Here is a 17,529-nt window from a genome sequence, read left to right as displayed (position 1 = left end):
CAGAAGAGCTTGACAGTCTTTACGGAATTGACAAGCATCAGCGATTAGTTCGTAACCTAATGAGATCTGTCAGATATCATTTGAGTGCAACAAATAGGTGTATTGACCTTGGATGCATCCTGCAAACACCTGGAAGAAGAAGGATACACCTCCAATCGCTAGCTCAGCCATTGTTTTGGCCTGATAGACAGGTGGTTTCTGTGTAAAAAGACCCTTGAACAGGACACTTGGATGATCTCACTAGGGAAGAACAGAAAGCGGCAAGATAAATACAGAATGTGCGTAGTAGTTCAAGAGTGAGCAGGAAGAAGGCTGATACTTCAGTTATATCGCTAGGGCTACATGAGCAAATAGTACGTTGCCATGCAGGCGCGCGCAGCCTGATTTGTGACCAACACTGCCTCCATGGTCTCGAGCTGAAGGCCGTCTGTAAATCCTAGGCTAATCAAACAGTCTGGGCTAGTGGAGTCCGGTCAAGGTGGAATCGCGATGGCGTTCTGCTACGCATGAGAAATGCTGCAATCGTGGCTGAGCGGTGTTCTGTTGAGTTCGTCTAGTGCCACGAGAGACAGGCCTGACGTCGACGTAGGGGAGTCGGGTGTGCCTCGAAGGAAGCTGCGGTCCGCACAGCCACGCTAGCAAGCCACTGAACATGGACCCTGGTCGGATGAGCGCGTCGCATGCTGTCACCCATCTGCTCACCACTGACAGACAACGGGCCTCTCGCTCTCTGGCAATGCTTCTCGCGTATCTCAATCCTTGGTATCGCCCCGAATCAGATTTCGAACCCACGCCCTTCGTCGCGCTTTTATTCCGGGCCCCCGTAAAGCTACTCCTCTACCATTCGTATCACCTTCTCGCGTACCTGCGCTCAACCCCAAAACCCTTACAGCAACCACCTGTTCGGGTCGTCTGCATTTCCGATACGCATAACCACATACCGGAAGATGTACCAGAAGGCGACCTGCTCATCCATGCCGGGGATATGACAAATGGTGGAAGCGTGGCGGAGATACAGAAACAAATAGACTGGCTGAGTTCACTGCCGCATAGAGAGATTGTCGTCGTCGGTGGAAACCACGATACGTTTCTAGATCCAAGGACCCGACCTTCGCTATCTGAGGAGCAGAGAACTGGGAAGCTGAACTGGAAGAGGGTGCACTACTTGCAGCACCGGCGGTTGAGCCTCACGATCAGGGTCGAGCCTAGGGACGGTGTTCAGACAGATGCATCGACACCCCTACTCGCAGCGGAACAAAACCAGAGGCGGATACGGATCTATGGCGCACCACAAATTCCAGCGTGCGGACCAATGGACATCCATGCTTTTCAGTATGAACGAGGTCGAGACGCCTGGTCAGAAACTGTGCCTGAAGATATCGATATCTTGATCACACACACACCGCCGAGATTCCATCTGGACTTATCATTACCGACAGGAATTGGCTGTGAATACCTTTTTGCTGAGGTCAAACGAGTAAAACCTACATTGCATGTCTTCGGCCATGTGCACTGGGGAGCTGGGCGAACTGTAGTATACTGGGATAAAGCCCATGATGCCTATGTGCGAGGGCTTTCGATAAAGTCAAAGTGGACGCGAGGCCTACTCAATCCGAAGCTGTGGTGGAACATTGTTAGAGTCGCATACCGTGGTATAAGAGAGCTTCTGTGGGATCGCGTGTGGGGTGGACAGAGTCCCAACACAATCATGGTCAATGCAGCCCAAACAATTGGCAATACAGGGAAGTTGGGTAATCCCATCCAGGTCGTCGACATTTAACACGATCCGTCACAGTATACCCAAAGCAGTCGTAATCGTAATGTATAAACCTCTTGAGCAACACAGCAGTAAGCACTTCATTGTCGGGAAACCTTTTCGAACTAAAAAGGATTCTGTTGATTTCGCTCGACTATCTCGCAGGAGAAGCCAAGTTCAACAAGGAGACCAGGCGATTCGCCGTTCCCCGCGACTTTATTTGATTGTGGTCATTAAACCATAAATCGTGCATACCATGCCATGCCATATCCCACCACTGAGCAAAAAACTTGCGCACATGCTCAGAGACGACGACCACGGCGACCACCCTTCCTTCTGGTGGAGTCGGATGGGGTGGGGGTAACGTCCTCGATACGTCCAATGCGCATGCCAGCGCGGGCAAGAGCGCGAAGAGCGGACTGGGCACCGGGGCCGGGGGTCTTGGTGCCGTTACCACCGGTGGCTCGGATCTTGACGTGGAGAGCGGTGATACCGAGTTCTAGCCAAGTTAGCTTCTGCTCCAGCTTATCGATTCCAGGCTGTCTTACCCTTGCAGCGAGCAGCAACATCCTGGGCTGCCAACATGGCGGCGTAGGGAGAGCTCTCGTCACGGTCGGCCTTGACCTTCATGCCCTTTTGTACTGGTTAGTGCACGTCGCATGCAGTCCTGATGTCTGCACTTACACCAGTGACACGGGAGATGGTTTCGCGGCCAGAAAGATCGGTGATGTGGACGAAGGTGTCGTTGAAGGAAGCGAAGATACGGGCAACACCGAAGACAAGCTCACCCTGCGCGGCTGTCAGTTCATCGTCTCTCGTCTTCCAATGCTTGTTGTTCACGAACCTCGCGGACCTGGGGTCCGAGTTGGATGTTCTCCTGGGGAGCGCGGGCGACCTTCTGCTTGGGAGGCATGTTGGCGGATTTGAGGGATTCTTGACGTGACTGGCGGTTCGTAACGCTGGCGGCGATCGTGAGGTCGAACTTTTGGTGGGTGATGAATTTCGCTTGTGTCGGAGGAACTAAACGCCGTGCTTAGCGTGCCAAGCCCAACTACTCAACTTTTCTTTGGCAGCCGCAAGCGATCTTTAGGTCCTCCATCGCTTCGCAATGGGCTGACATCCTCCACCTCACTCACGCACAGGAGCGTGCGACACGACAACAACCATGGAAGACCGCAAGAGTGTCGGTATCATAGGCATGGGCGACATGGGCAAGATGTACGCCCGCCGCCTGAGCACAGCTGGATGGAAGTGAGTGCATTCGCGCGACTGATAGCTCGAAGCTCCAGAGCCTTCTGCAAATGGTAAGCCCTCCACCCTCTTTCACACACCCTTTCCCCCGTTATGATGACCGTGAGTGCATTTGGCTCGAGTACGGCGCATGTCCACACTGCTGCCGTCTTGGTTTGCAGTAATTGGGCATGTTGCTGTCCATGATGTGAATTCTCGCTACCTTATTTTATACACCTCTGAACTACAAACAACTACATCGCATTGTTCATTACTATGGCGCGAACTTTGCTAACCAGTTGCCTCACAGATCGACTCCTCTCATCGAACACGCTGACATGCTGTCTTTGAAGGGTTCACGCCTGCGATTTGCCGGACAAGTTCGATACATTAGTAGAAGAGTTTCGGGACTTTGTAGGATAGCACTTTTATATATTGTAATCAATGAACGCATACTGAGACTGCGCCAGTCCAAAGTTGAGATCATGCAAAGTGGTCATCTCGTGTCTCGCTGCAGCGACTTCATCATCTACAGCGTCGAGGCGAAGAACATCGATGCAGTCGTCAAGACTTTCGGCCCCTGTACGCCGTCTCCTGATATTGATACATGCTACCACTAACTCATTCCCGCATTCAGCTACTAAGGTTGGTGCCATAGTTGGCGGTCAGACCTCATGCAAAGCTCCAGAGATGGATGCCTTTGACAAACATCTTCCCAAGGACGTTAGCATCGTGTCGGTGCACTCTCTCCATGGGCCCGGTATAGACCCCAAGGGGCAGCCGTTGGTCCTGATCAAATACAGGGCTTCAGACGCCGACTTCGCATTCGTAGAAAACGTCATGTCTTGCCTGGGGTCAAAGCATGTCTATCTCTCTGCCGAGCAGCATGATCGCATCACGGCGGATACGCAAGCTGTTACCCATGCCGCCTTCCTCAGCATGGGTGGTGCATGGTTCGCGAACAACCAGTTTCCATGGGACAGTTCACGCTATGTCGGCGGTATCGAGAACGTCAAGATGAACATCACCCTCCGCATCTACTCCAACAAATGGCATGTTTATGCAGGTCTTGCAATTCTCAATCCAGATGCGAAAAAGCAGATTAAACAGTATGCCGAGTCAGTGACCGAACTGTTCAAGCTTATGCTCGCTGGGCAACGGGACGAACTCCGTGAACGTGTTCATACTGCACGCAAGGCCGTCTTTGGTGACAATGAGGATGGCAAGAAGCTGCTTCTACGAGACGATTTGCTTGACCGATTCGCCTTAGGCACGATCCCAGAGAAGAAGCTCAAGAACAACCATCTCAGTTTACTTGCCATGGTAGACTGCTGGTGGAAGCTAGGCATAGTACCTTACGACCACATGATCTGCTCGACACCTGTAAGTCTATGATCCCCCTTCATTGCCGCTTAACTCGTTCTGCAACTTTGATTACTAACACATATCTAGCCATCGCGTATGTGGCTCGGCATCACAGAGTACCTCTTCTGCAACCCCACGCTACTCGAAGAGGCCATCGACACGGCTATCGATGACAACACTTTCCGCGCCGATGACTTGGAGTTTACCTTCGCCGCCAGAGACTGGAGCTCGCGTGTCAGTCTGGGTAACTTCGATGGCTATCGGGAGAAGTTTGAGGAGATCCAAAAATACTTTGAGCCGAGGTTCCCAGAGGCGACCAAGTTGGGAAATGAGATGATCAAGGTCATCTTGCAGAAGACCCAGGATACTTGAAATCATGAGTACAAGCCTAGAATATGCATAGAACATGTGGTAAATGAATGAATGATAAGCATTGCGACAGTCATGCACACCGATTGGCAAGTGACGATTTGAGTCGCAGAAATGACAAATTTATGGAGTGAGAGCCCGGAGGCTTCCACTTTACATATTTGTCTCTCCTACCTAACAGTAACTCCTTACACTTGAAATTACGCTCTTGGGTATCATGAGTGTGACAGTATCAAGGTCTTTCGTTTTTACCTCTTTGCCTCATCTCCAGAATCAAACTCAGTGCTTTCACCAATATCGCAAATTCCGAAGCCTTCTTTGCCCCCCTTTATACCCTTCCATTCACAAGCCTCCTGCAATTCCTTTGGTGGTGCCATGACCTCTTCTTCGGTCAACACCCACGTACCCCAATGCATTCCCAGCGCCCTCTTACATTTAGTGTCCGCGAATATATTGACAGCGTCTTTGGGACTAGCATGTACATTGCTGAACATCCAGCGAGGTTCATAGGCGCCAATGGGAATTAGACCAAGGTCGAAGGGGCCGCGATGCTGACCGATTTGAGAAAAGGCCGGGCATGTGGGTAGATGAGAGTAGGCAGCAGAGTAATCATCTTCGGTGGCGGGAATGCTGGACGGCACTGTGCGGTAGCCTGTGTCGCTGCGGAGATGTTATTATAAGCAGGCAAGGAATGGAGCAGACATACCCAGCAAAGTAAACTTTCGCACCACCAGATTCCACACTCCAACTCGCCCAGAGCGTCTTGGCCTTGTCAAACGGTGTCCTTGCACTGATATGCTGGCAAGGCAGCGCACCAATCGTTGCCTTTATGTCACCATTCCCCCCCATGTCTGGGGAACCCACAGAAACAGAACCTGCCTTATTGCCCTTTTGCGACAACTCCTCCAATGTAACATCCCTGCTCTCCCACCAATCCAACTCTGTAACTTTTGTAATTCCGCTCTTCTCAAACCACTTCTTGTTGCCCAATGGTGCGAAGAAATGCGCCTCAGGGAACTTCTTTTGTAGGCGCTGAATTGTCGGGTAGCTGAGATGGTCATAGTGGTTGTGGCTTATGACTACTGCGTCAACGATTGGCAGATCTTCAATCTCGCAGGGAGGAGGCGTGAAGCGTTTTAGGTTCTTCATAGTAATGGGCGCGCAACAGTCTTCGAAGACAGGATCAAAAAGGACGCGGAAGCCGCTTGGGAACTCGATGTAATAGCATGCGTGACCAAGCCATGTTGCACGTAATTTCGGCGTTTTTCGTGAGGGAAGGAATTCTGGTGTGCGGACTGGTACTGTTGGAGGCGATGTGTCTGGGTTATTGGCTTGACCTGTAATTTTGCGCCTACGATGGTGTCAGCCTGCAATTGTAGTACTTATACGATGATACCGAAGACTGGACTTACCATATCATACCCTTGACCAGCAGCTCCCAAGGACTTATTTCAACATAGCTATCCCACGGATTCGTAAACCCTTTCCCGCCTTTTAAATGGTGCTTCTTTTCATCCGCTTCCTCAGGCTTAGCAGCAATCTGGGCTGGATTGCTTACCACAGCATAGAGACCTGCACCAATGCTCGCACCACCTATTGAGCTCATTGTGATAGTAGTACCAAAGTGCGGTGTTTGCCAGAAGCTCTGGTATTTCCCAAGTTTCCGGTACGTTCGCGATTCACTGAACAATCGGCGTATGACACGAGACGAGAGCGACAGGCGCGACATTAGATATGTATATTCGCCTGACTCAGTTCAAGCGGCCAAACACAGGATCTCTCCAAGCAGCGCGAGATTATTATCATACGCGTCCACCGCCAGTTGCGACAGCCACAATACCTTTCGGGTAAAAGTTGCGCCAGACGGAGATAACCACTATTAACGTGGAGGCCATGATGCATCATCTAGTAATGGCGCATGCTCGCTAATGGCTAGCCCACAAGGCAACATCGGATCCGGACAAGCGGCCAGTCTGTTTGTCCGACTCGTTTTGGCGTCCATCCAAGTTCAAGCATTATCGAGCCTCTCTGGGCATTTTCGTGTGGTTCGCGCGATCGTAATTCGCACTATTTCGCGGCCGAATCAACGTGGCGTGGTGCCTCGTCCGTCTTACTGGTACCTAGAGCACGCATTGTGCGTGGGGCTTCTGCTTAAGTCCGCAGAACCAGAGCGTGATAGACCCGACAGGCATGCGATAGGCGAGACGACAATGGAACGGTTACAAGTGGCTATGCTGTCGCGCGAGAAAAGAATACGGTGTTATACGAATAAGCTATCGGCATGAAAGCTGCGATAGCAAGTGCGATAATATAGAAGCACAGGACGATCATGCAATTACAACACACACGAAAATACAATTCAGGAGTGGCTACTTTCATGATGTGAGTGTGAATAAGGTATGCTTCAACTAATACGAAAGAAAAGAACATATGGATGTATACCTCAGTACGTCTGTTCCGCCAAGGAATAACGAGTAAATAGTATATTGGGTTCAATACGCACTACTAAAGCCTGCCAGCCCCCAGAGAGACAGCACTACATATTATGATAGTCATGGAGGTTTCTCTCTATACAAGCTACTGGTACTATACCAGTAGTATCGCTTCGAAGACGCCACGCCATTAATGTAGCAGCTTAGACCGTTGAAGCTCGTGTTGCCTTCACAACCACCCCTAATACGTACAGGGTACTCATATACATCAATCAGCTATGGTGTAGTAATCATACCGAATACTGTTGATGGATGCCACTCTGACATCTATAAAATTGCAATGTTCGGCAACAATATGTGTGTTGGAAAAATCTTTACTGGAAACAGGTATCACCTCAATCGAACCTAGATAGTCCAAGCATCTCTGCTTCATTGTGACCACACAGAAGATACACATATAAGACATACGAACAAACCATTGTGCTTTTCAGTCAAAATGGTCAACTCGACCTTGGCCGTGCCTTGTGGCCCAGTTTGACAGACTGTCACGTAATGTGTACGTTGTATGTCCAAGACATTGCGCGTAATATGCCCCTGTCCGAAAGAATGCGAGATCGAGTGATCTGACGCCTGCTGTTGGGACGGGATCTCCGGGACGACAGGGCATCTGGATCGCTGGATCGGATGGCGTTGGGACCGAGGGCAACAAACCAGGCTGTCTCAAGATGGGCTGAAGTAGCTGAAACAACAGCCTGTATTCGTGCAAACCCAGCAGCTTCGGTGCTGCGACAATGATGTAACTGCAGTGGTTATCATCCGAGTGCTGCTCAAGAGGATTGAATAGGATTTACTCACAAGCAGGGCAGATCACTTTATCAAATGAGGAACGGGAACAATGATCACCAGGTGAAGTGGAGTTTGATTTGTCGTTTCCTGTGCGACTGTATCGCTTTTCTAGGATGTTTTTTTTCGCATTCTGATGGTATCCCCAATATCAGGATATTTCGTTGTATCGCAGTTATACACTAAACAAATCTTCCCTCCCGTTGCCCAAAACAATGCCGGTGCAGAAACCAGATAAAGCAAGAGGTATTTTTTCCGCCGCTCCAAAAGAAATAAAGCGAATCCCATCGCTGATCTTGTGCCATTAATTACAACCCGACTACAGCGGAAGGCGAGGATCCAGGAAAGAAGTCGTGAACGTAACAAGCGGCCCTCCAGTGGCGGCATGACCATGGTCACTGCCGAAGGATTGGTCGCGTGGGGTGACTCCGCATGCTGAAAGCGAAAGCCGACTCCTGAGAAGTGAAATCCGTAAACCGAAAAAAGGCAACCTCCGTAAACATTGAGGTAGCGCTAGAGAAATGAACATCGTAAAGGTGCGATATGACACCCGAATGAAAGCAGGAACGCCGTAACCCACAATTTCGCTGACATGCTCCTATTAGACCATGGGCAAACCAAAGTCTAAAACGTAATACCGGTGATAATAAGGAAAGAGTGATGGAAAGGGAAAGAAAAGGAAACCAGTGAAATCTATCATGCAAGATGATCGCAAGCCTTGTGCGTTTTCGTGAGATCCGGAGGCGCACCAATATGCTTGCAGATAGCGGAAGGAATGAGGCAGTTGCGCCTTGACAATGTCCGGTAGTCTAGGCTTGAGGAAATCGAAGTAGCCAAATGTATCCAGTGGTCGGAACTGGGTGGGCTCAGGTAGGCCATGGTACTTCGCGGAACGGAAGAGTAACTTTTGAACATATGAAGCGCTGAAATGGGATGTCGAATATTTATCCGTGGAACGTCAAGTGGACGATGTCGCCATGGTGCTCGGCCGATGAGGAGCAAACGATTAGACGGCAACAGCCTGGGGCCCGTAACCAGGTGCCATGTAGTAGGGCGGGTGCCTCTGCACACAGTAGGCGCATCCGCAGCTGAGACCATGCTGGTTCCAAGCCGACGGGGTGTACTGTGAGTAAGCGGGTGGACCGTAATTGGACGGTTGCTGGAGCGCTTGCGTAGGGGCGGGCTGAGACAAGGGAGGGAAACCGAACATGGTGCGACGCGAGTATCCTTCGGCCGGAGCCCAAGTTCCCGTTGTGCCATAGTACTCTGGGGTAGTCGGGCCCGTGGTGGGTGCTGACGCAGGAGAGTGCTCGCTAGCGGACCGCCATGGGTCGTACTGCGAGTAGGTCGGAGGGTTGTAGGCGGACTGGGCCGACTTGGGCACATAGTCGTACGGGGGAGTGTAGGCCTGCTGCATCGGTAGAGGAGGGAGCGGCTTGTTAGGGTTGAGTGAGCGTCGCTGTACCGACGTGTCGATGGGGCTAAGCTTGTTGCTACGACCAGAACGCGCAGCAGCAGTGTTCTGGTAATCCTTCCAGTGCTCTGACCACGATGTCCAACCGTGTTGCTCCGTAGGATCGCGGTGAAGCCTGAACTTGATGGCTACGAGCCACTCGAGCTCAAGCTCGTTCAGCTCGTGGACCTGAATACCACTGACCTCAGACCACGAACGGTTAATGAAGGTGTTGTCGTCGAGGAACTTGCTACCGAGCACTAGTGCGATAGTGAGGAGACGGAACAGGTGGGTGTCGGTCTTCGGCTCGTGAGCCAGCATGGGCATCCTGCTGGACAAATAGTACATGCTGAGCAAGATGGTGGCCGAGGGCAGGCGCGTGGCGCAGAGAACCTGGTGCACCCACTTGCGGAAAGACGAAGGCATCATGCGACCAGGCGTGATGAGTCGTAGGGCTGTCTCGCAGACGAAGTCGGTCATGACGTCCATGTCATAATCCAGTTTCGCCGACACACCGCCGACAGGCTTCTCTTCCTTAGCCGGCTGGTTCATTCGCTGGTTGTACTCATGCACGCGCTGGTGTTGCATAGCTGCCTCTGCCAGTGAGTGACCAGACTGTGCGCGCATGGGTGGCAGTGTGGTTGCGCCCATGGGGTCGTAGAACGAGCTCGCGGGTGGGAGGCTAGGAGGCGCACTGCTTAGGTAGGTGCCGGCCTGCGGGTACATGGGTGGCATGGCGATGGCCAGCTGACCGTAGCGGTCTGCGAAGTCGTAACCATCATCTTGCTGCCGGATCGTAGGGCCAGCGTACGCGGGCTGCTGCGGTGGGTATGATGCGCCACAGGCAGAGTGGTAGCTGGGGACGAACTCCTGAGGAGACAGCCGTGGCATGTTATGCCGGGGGTAGAAGGAGGGCATGATGGTGTTGGACCGCCGCAGAGAGAAGACTGGCGAGGCTCCTGATGTTGTGTTAGCGATGCCTTGTTGTGAAGTTGAAGGAGTCTGGTAGTGAGCCGTATCGCTAGCAGAATTTGTTGGTGACGTACAGTCTTCTCGTTCGCGCCGCCTCTAGAGTAGCCTACGGACCCTCTAGAAAGATGTGCTCATGCAAGGAAAAGTGTCGCCTGGGAGGTGTTTGGTGCGTGGTAGCAAAGTGTCGCGCTGGTGGTGCTTGTTGCGCGAAGGCGGAGAAGGGGCTGGAATGGAAGCAAAGTGTGCGTCGACAGGTGCAGTGCAGCTCGAGGGTGATGGAGCGCAGGCAGGCCGGGGCTAAGTCAATAGATCCGGCGACGCGAGGTCGTTGTTGTTGATGATGTCGCGGAGCGTCGAGGTCCCTGGAGACAGGCGGCAAAAGAAAAGCAGGTTGAAACGGAGCGCAATTAGACAGTACAAGCCAGAACCAGAGCCGAGAAATGCACACGCAGCCTGTGTTCAGGTGGCGGAGGTGACGAGGCGTTGGGTGTCAGAGCCAGACGGACGAGTCTACCCGTGAGTGCTGCACTGCTCGTTTGCAAAGCCAGCGAGACAGAGCAAGCGTCGGGTGATGCTGGTGAGCGGGCTGGGGATGCCGGACAGCCGAGATTGGAAGCGCACGTCCGTTGGGGCTTGGGGACTGTGTCGCAACGAGCAACGCCTGCGACGAAGACAGGACGCGGGAGATGGGGGAGACGGGGGGAGGAGGTGAGGGAGGATGGGGATGGGGAGAGCAGAAGGCGGTGATGTGGGTGTATTCGATCGCACACCGTTAGCGAGGCCTAGCAGCGAAGGGGCTCTCTAGCAATGGCGAGCCAGCAAGACCGTCTTGATCCGAAGGCCGCACCTGCAATAATGGTTCATTACCTGTCTGTCTATCCACTCATGTGCTATGAAAACTCTGCCTCTTGCAGTTAGTGGGTCATAAATGTCGACTCCCAGCCCGCGTTTTGCGGTGACTACCACTCATGACTCTCGACGCAGGAGCGCTGCAGTGCTGGTGCACAAATCGAGCGCCTTCATGCGTCCCCAGCATGTCCAGGCCAATGAACGCACCCAGGGACCACCCTCTGCACCCGCGAGGGGAGCAAGCCACGTATCGCCAGTCGCCTCTCCTGCAACCCGGCTTGCCGTCTTCTTTTGGTGCGCCTGCAGTAGCGGCCTTACTGGTCCGCTGCGCCTTCATGAGCAGCTGTCATCTGAGCTCCTTGGGTTGTGAACAGTGCTTCAGAGCCTTATTTATCTAGACAGGAGACAATTTGCACTGGCCGACAGACAACCCCGTGCTCGACGCCTACGCTTAGCATCTGTCTGTTTTGTTTTGGGTAGACAGCCCAGCTGCTTCTTGTGTCGTCGTGGACATGGCAATGCGCCGGACCCAAGAATAGCATTGCAATCGCGCACTTCACCATCGACTCGGACCCGTTCGCACTGCGAAAATTGTGCCGCGGCCGTTGAGTGCTCCTGCGACGTCTGGCCCCAAAGAGTCAGACCTACGGTATCCGCCGGCGGGGCCATGTCCTACCACGATGATGAGGGGGGTCTCGCGATCAGCGCGACTTATGCAAATCGATCCCAAATCTGAACACCATTGTAGCGTGGCAGTGACAACGTTGACGGCGAAACCGGAATGCCGTGCGTCTGTCGGCGGGCGTCATCAACGTCCCCATCGCCAAATTACTGCTCGTGCAATCGTCACTCGCAACCCAAGCGCTCGGCGCCCCCCTCTGGGCTCGGTGCTATATCGTAAGCAGGTGCCCACCGTATGCACCTGGGATGCATGTGAGGAAGTTCGAGCCTTCGAGGCCAGCACTTTCTCCACTCACACAGTCTAAGATCTTTGCTGACCAGTTCCTTGGCTTCGGATTGGCCCCCTGGAGCTCATCAATACCCGTAGTGACGCTTGCAGCCCTTTACCGTGATTTTTCATCAGGCACCAGAAACATCCTGCCGTCACACATGTGACTTCACTATCCCACATCAAAGCCATCTTTTGCCTGCCGTGGCGTCAAGTGCCATGTCGTCAATAATAAAATTTGACGGCTGTTTACGTCAAGCGATGCGGTGAGGGCGAACACTATGCGTTGAAGAAGAAGGAAAAAAACATGTGCCGGCAAGGAGACGCAGGCAGCTGTTGATTGGCGAGCAACGACGCAGACACGATACTTGGTCAAAATAGCTTAGTGCACTAAAACACGTGATCCACTCTTAAGCCCTCAACCTGGGAAGACGAGGCTCCAAGGCCAGAGGAAGCAGTTTCACCCGCTGAGCTTGCAGTGACATTACGACCAGGCTTCATGGTAAGGACTACGTGACTACCTAGCAATAGCCTTACTCAGTTGGGCCCCTTCGCGATGCACAGGCTTTTCGGCTCACCCAGTGCCCAACGCGTTCGATATGCGCTGGCATCCAATGGAGCTAATCCACATCGCATGACACAGACAAGGACACGATAGTTACGGGCGCACGAGGTCAAGACAAGCAATTTGGATAAGGCAGAGGATGGCGCAGTGACTGCGTAGTTCATTCAGATTGCATGCGTTTCGCACGTAGACTCATAAGACGACCATATACTTAGGTCCAGGATCCCAAACGCCGATGTAAATGCTGATTCCGTGGTATATCCCAAAAGCTTTTCACGCGCCAAACCAGAGACGAAAACCAAGAACTTCGACCAATGGGCGATCTAGTTCATCTGCCTGATCAAATCGTTGATCTTGTCTTCCCGGTTGCCCAAGTCACCACCTTCGATGAAATGCTTGAACTTCCTCTTACGGAAGCCACCAGTAGGGCTGTTTAGCTTGAACGGCCAGAGGAAGTTGGAGGCCGCTTTGAAGTTTGGTCCAACAGTGCAGATCTCATGGATAAGATCCTCCATACAGATCATGCCGTATTTACCCAAGTTCTCCTCGATAATCTCGTTGTCGGTCAGAGGGAGTCGTTGCTTGTCGACCTTGCCATAGCCACGCTCTGTACATGAGTTAGTGTCCGACAACAAAGTTGAGCTTGAGTCGAAACTTACTGTAGATGAGCTCACGAACCGACTTCTGGTTTGGGTAACCATAAGCAACAAACGGCTCAACAATCTTCAGCATCTCCATGGTCGCCTTGGTAAGCTTGATGAAAACACCATTGTTGATCTGGAGGAGCCGAAGGAGCTGCAGTGTCTTGCGTTTCTTGGGATCAATCTTGTTGATACCCTTTATCCGAACGACGAAGGCGAGTTTTGGCTCAGCGGGGACGTAGAGGCTGTCGCTCTTCTTGGCTTCGCGCGCCATGCGCACCCGCTCACGCTCAGAATCGCGGTACTCCTTCACATACTTCTCAGCCCTTGTGAAGATGACCTCGCGCTTCTTCTTATTCTTGTCTGTTTCATGTCAGCGCTGTTCAAAACAGTATGGCATGCCATGAGTTTCAAAGAGGGCGATCGCATCATTCCCGAAAGATGGTTAACAATTCGACAACATTGACCGTAGTCTAGCCGATAGTGTGGTTGTTATAATCATCGTGATCGCCCTCCCGAGATCTCTGAAAGCATGCGGGGTTGGCCGTACCTCGCTTTTCGCGTGTTGCGATCGCGCGCTCCTCGCGTGCCTTCTCTTGAGACTTCCTCTTCTTGAGGAGGTTCTCAGGCACGAGAGTGACCTCGCTCTGTGTAGGAACGGTTCTGTGAGGCGCGTGTTAGCTTTGAAATAGGTGTGCGGTGCAGAGACAACTTACGACTTCGACGACATGTTGAAGTGGTGTTCGAGAAATTCGTCGGAAGCTCAATTTTTGCCAGACCCTTAGCGCTTACGCTAGCCTTATTCCTACAAGCGTCAACGCTAAGAGGCTGTGGTCCCATATAGGCTGCACCCATCTGCGGCCGAGGTCTGGATAACTGTATTGATCTTATTACTGCAATTTCAAGTTCCTTCTGGCAACGAGCATGTCCCTCGCAGCTTGTTTATGTTTGGAAGTGACTGTATCACGATGCGGTGGTGGGTGCAGTAAGGTGTCATTTGAGATGTCTCACACCTGACAATATTTAGAGAAGAAGTTGGCATATCGAATAGCCATGCATGTGAATGCACCAGAACTATCTCTATGTCGCAGGTGACCTTTGTTGGGACATAAGGCCACTTTGTTTACTGGCGGCTTTGATATCTACTGTGACCCTTCTAATCACCTTGAACTTCGGAGGTCTATCAAAGGCGAGCAATAGCAACTCCGGACAACTGCATGTTCCAGAAGATGTGTCCCTATTCAGCCTCTTTGATAGGCGGCTTCCCTAAGCTTCAGAGTAAGATCCGTTGTCTACAAGTAGCTTTCCTATGGCCGATCGCTTGAAGGGAGAATGAAATTCTGCTGGCATGATACCTGGATAGGGAACCATTGAGCATATGGGATGATATGCTCCGTGGTATGGCTGGTTCATCACCAATATGGTCGTTCATAAGATTACGCTTATCTTTAAATAGTGCTTTTCATCAGATTGGATACAGAGAGAGGGGGATTTGTATACTGTATCCTCCCCTGCAACACACTTGGGCGAAAAACCGAAGACCACCAGTCTAGAGATAGTTGTACGACCCCAAAACGTCGCCAGAAGTACATTCCGTACTACGAGAAGCCTTTAGTGAATTTACCTGATCCTATTGTTCATGTCACGAGTAATCGCGAAGTGGCCGCCATTAGTCGACGAGCAACATTTCCAAGGTTGATTTAGTTGTTCTAGAGTATGCTTTAGGAACTAACTTTATTTACCTCCGTGCCATATCCTGTAGCCTACAAGAAAAGGTTTCCCGACGTCGTCCCCTTCTTTACAAATACCGTTGTAAAATCTTTATCTTCATTGCCATTGAAAGCTCCACCACTTTGTGAAGATGTTTCTATTTTCACATTCTGCTATTGATAGTGTCAATACCAAACAGCTCTACAGACTGAAGCCAGGTCCTTACCACGAGAAGTTCACCGAACAGTACCTTTCTTCCGTTGCTAGTTCCTACGACACTACTACGTTTGCCTCAGGCCAATCCATTCTTTCTACCCCCTGACTTTCTGGTTCACGAGTGAAGCTCCACGAGTGAAGCCCCACAAGACGACATATCCCACCCGCGAGCCTGGTCTAGACCTCCTTGAACCCTCGGACCGTTCGTTTCAAGATGACAGAACTCGGCTTTGCGCCACACCAGATGCCATGCCGTCTCGTTTCGTTTGACGATCCCCGGTACCCACATGTTTCGTACCATGCTTTACTCGCTTCCACATTGTGCTAATGGTAGCTCGATGAGATTAACCGTAGCGTCACACATCTCATCGGACGTATCTCGCTATGTCATGAGAAAAGGTCCGACTGAGTTTCTGGTGTTATAGTTGGGCTCATATAAGGAATACACTGATGCAGAATTTTCAGACCAGTCAAGTGAGACTGTAATGTGCAGAATGCTATGACGTTGCTTTTGATTGAAAAGCAGACTACTCGTACATTGGGAGGGATATCATTAACGCATGATCCTACTCGGATCTTGTTCCCGGAACGCCATGCTGAATGAAACGCCAATTCTGAGGCATGAACACGTCACCCCGTGATGTTGTTCATACTCGTGATGATGATAAGACAATGGAAGAATTCGTGTATGTGAAAGTCATGATGCGAGTGTGATGGGCGAACATGATGGCTCACCATGCTGTTGTATACTTCTTCGTAATCTGGGTCCATTCCCTCTAGGGTAGGAAATGCGAATAATGACCTGGGACCCTCTGCCTGCACTTCTCGCAGTCTTCCCGATAACCCATGCTGAAACGACCCATACCCGTCAATGCACCGCTTCGTTTTCTACCACGAGGCGTTGACGGTGGAGCCAGTGTTGAGGAAGACTCGGCATCCATTTGATCGGCCGTACTGGCGTGCGAGAAACTAAGTCGCGATAGCTGGGACTGGGTAAGTGCGGTCGGCGTATCTGGAACGTCCTCGTCCTCTGAGATGGGCGAAGGCATACGTCTGCTCCGATCGTCATCTGCATGCTGTCCCGATCCCTTCCAGGCTGGTGGAGGTGCTTGCACTGAAGGTAGGTGCAGGTTGTTCATAGCCATGGCACCTGCTGAGCCACTCATGGGGTATCCCAATCCATTCATTCCTCCTCTCTTAAAGGTAGGATGTATGGGCGTAGGTATGCGACCATTGTTGTTGACAGTATCTGAGTTGAATAAAGACGGTTGGAGCATAGCCGGTCGCATAAAGTTGTTGCCAAACGAGCTGAAGGCGGGCGACTCTGGTGGTTGACTGCGAACGTCCATTTCATCGTCGTCCAAGTCCATATCCATGTCTGTGCCACTTGACTCTCTTGATATACGAACGGGACCACCGTATATCGAATCCGGCGAGTAGGCTCCTCCGTGTTCTGATTGTGCTGGCGTCATTGACCGGATGTCCGTGAACAATCTTGGTGGAGACGGCGTGTGTGCGCCCCGGTGGGGTAGGTTCGAGAGTAGTTGGGGATGAAGTTGGTCATGGCTGACCAGCTCGTGGCTTTCCGGTCGATACTTCTATCCTACAATTAGCCAACCCCAGGAAGAAGGTATCGCTGACGTACCTTGGGGTATCTGTCCTCATCAAAATCCGAGTCTGAATCGTCGTCCCGGCCTCGCTTCCTGGCCATGATCTGAAACATGGACATGGTGATCTTGGGAAATGAGTGATCCTTATGTAGCCGCGTTCAACGCGATGACGGAGTTCAGACGATATGGTTCTTTTGATGAATAGAACGCTCGAGAGGAGCGTAGCTGGAGAAGCGCGACTGCGGTCGGAGGTTCCTGGTAGATATGTTTGGAAGCAAGCGGGCGAGGGGTCGATATGACTATCAGGGGCGCTGTTTCAGGTCGCATGAAAAGAACCCTGGCTTGTGTAGTGGAGTCGCGCGCCTCTAATGGCAGAGCGACTGTGTGGGGAAACCTTTTACTTGGTTGTCGGAAGTTGGTAACCCGTCGCTTGCATGCGGAGCCTCTAAGTGGTAGTAGCGATGATGTCGACGATGGTGTGGCTTAGCGTGGCGGAGTGGTGAAGTGGCATCTGAGGCCAAACCTTGGAATCGCCGAATCTTGGAAGCCAGGCACGGCATCACGTGGGC

At 51.8% G+C, this 17,529-nt stretch overlaps 7 protein-coding genes across 7 annotated transcripts; 2 read left to right on the top strand and 5 right to left on the bottom strand.

The window, feature by feature from the left end:
* Positions 1-736: 736 nt before the first annotated feature.
* J4E82_008121 (uncharacterized protein) lies at positions 737-1,780 on the top strand (the record flags this gene model as incomplete). The annotated part of the gene is made up of 1 exon (XM_051734360.1): positions 737-1,780. The coding sequence occupies one exon, from the start codon at positions 737-739 to the stop codon at positions 1,778-1,780; it is 1,044 nt and encodes a 347-aa protein (XP_051585836.1).
* A 278-nt stretch (positions 1,781-2,058) lies between these two features.
* Positions 2,059-2,669, bottom strand: RPS14 (ribosomal protein S14, S11; the record flags this gene model as incomplete). The annotated part of the gene is made up of 4 exons (XM_051734359.1): positions 2,059-2,255; positions 2,305-2,389; positions 2,441-2,545; positions 2,601-2,669. The coding sequence occupies 4 exons, from the start codon at positions 2,667-2,669 to the stop codon at positions 2,059-2,061; spliced, it is 456 nt and encodes a 151-aa protein (XP_051585835.1).
* A 252-nt stretch (positions 2,670-2,921) lies between these two features.
* On the top strand, positions 2,922-4,723 carry J4E82_008119 (uncharacterized protein; the record flags this gene model as incomplete). The annotated part of the gene is made up of 5 exons (XM_051734358.1): positions 2,922-3,007; positions 3,340-3,400; positions 3,457-3,568; positions 3,624-4,369; positions 4,439-4,723. 5 exons carry the CDS (start codon positions 2,922-2,924, stop codon positions 4,721-4,723), a joined length of 1,290 nt encoding a protein of 429 aa, XP_051585834.1.
* A 245-nt stretch (positions 4,724-4,968) lies between these two features.
* Positions 4,969-6,326, bottom strand: J4E82_008118 (uncharacterized protein; the record flags this gene model as incomplete). Its single annotated transcript, XM_051734357.1, has 3 exons — positions 4,969-5,380; positions 5,427-6,071; positions 6,133-6,326. 3 exons carry the CDS (start codon positions 6,324-6,326, stop codon positions 4,969-4,971), a joined length of 1,251 nt encoding a protein of 416 aa, XP_051585833.1.
* Positions 6,327-9,001: 2,675 nt separating this feature from the next.
* Positions 9,002-10,366, bottom strand: J4E82_008117 (uncharacterized protein; the record flags this gene model as incomplete). Its single annotated transcript, XM_051734356.1, has 1 exon — positions 9,002-10,366. One exon carries the CDS (start codon positions 10,364-10,366, stop codon positions 9,002-9,004), a length of 1,365 nt encoding a protein of 454 aa, XP_051585832.1.
* Positions 10,367-13,106: 2,740 nt separating this feature from the next.
* RPL7_1 (60S ribosomal protein L7) lies at positions 13,107-14,154 on the bottom strand (the record flags this gene model as incomplete). Its single annotated transcript, XM_051734355.1, has 4 exons — positions 13,107-13,390; positions 13,443-13,787; positions 13,975-14,087; positions 14,150-14,154. 4 exons carry the CDS (start codon positions 14,152-14,154, stop codon positions 13,107-13,109), a joined length of 747 nt encoding a protein of 248 aa, XP_051585831.1.
* Positions 14,155-16,126: 1,972 nt separating this feature from the next.
* Positions 16,127-17,079, bottom strand: J4E82_008115 (uncharacterized protein; the record flags this gene model as incomplete). The annotated part of the gene is made up of 2 exons (XM_051734354.1): positions 16,127-16,948; positions 16,996-17,079. The coding sequence occupies 2 exons, from the start codon at positions 17,077-17,079 to the stop codon at positions 16,127-16,129; spliced, it is 906 nt and encodes a 301-aa protein (XP_051585830.1).
* Positions 17,080-17,529: the final 450 nt, after the last annotated feature.

Source organism: Alternaria postmessia (genome assembly GCF_024291825.1).
Source record: "Alternaria postmessia strain BMP 2775 chromosome Unknown scaffold_62, whole genome shotgun sequence".
NCBI classification, from domain to species: domain Eukaryota; kingdom Fungi; phylum Ascomycota; class Dothideomycetes; order Pleosporales; family Pleosporaceae; genus Alternaria; species Alternaria postmessia.
This window is presented reverse-complemented; position numbering and strand designations above follow the sequence as displayed.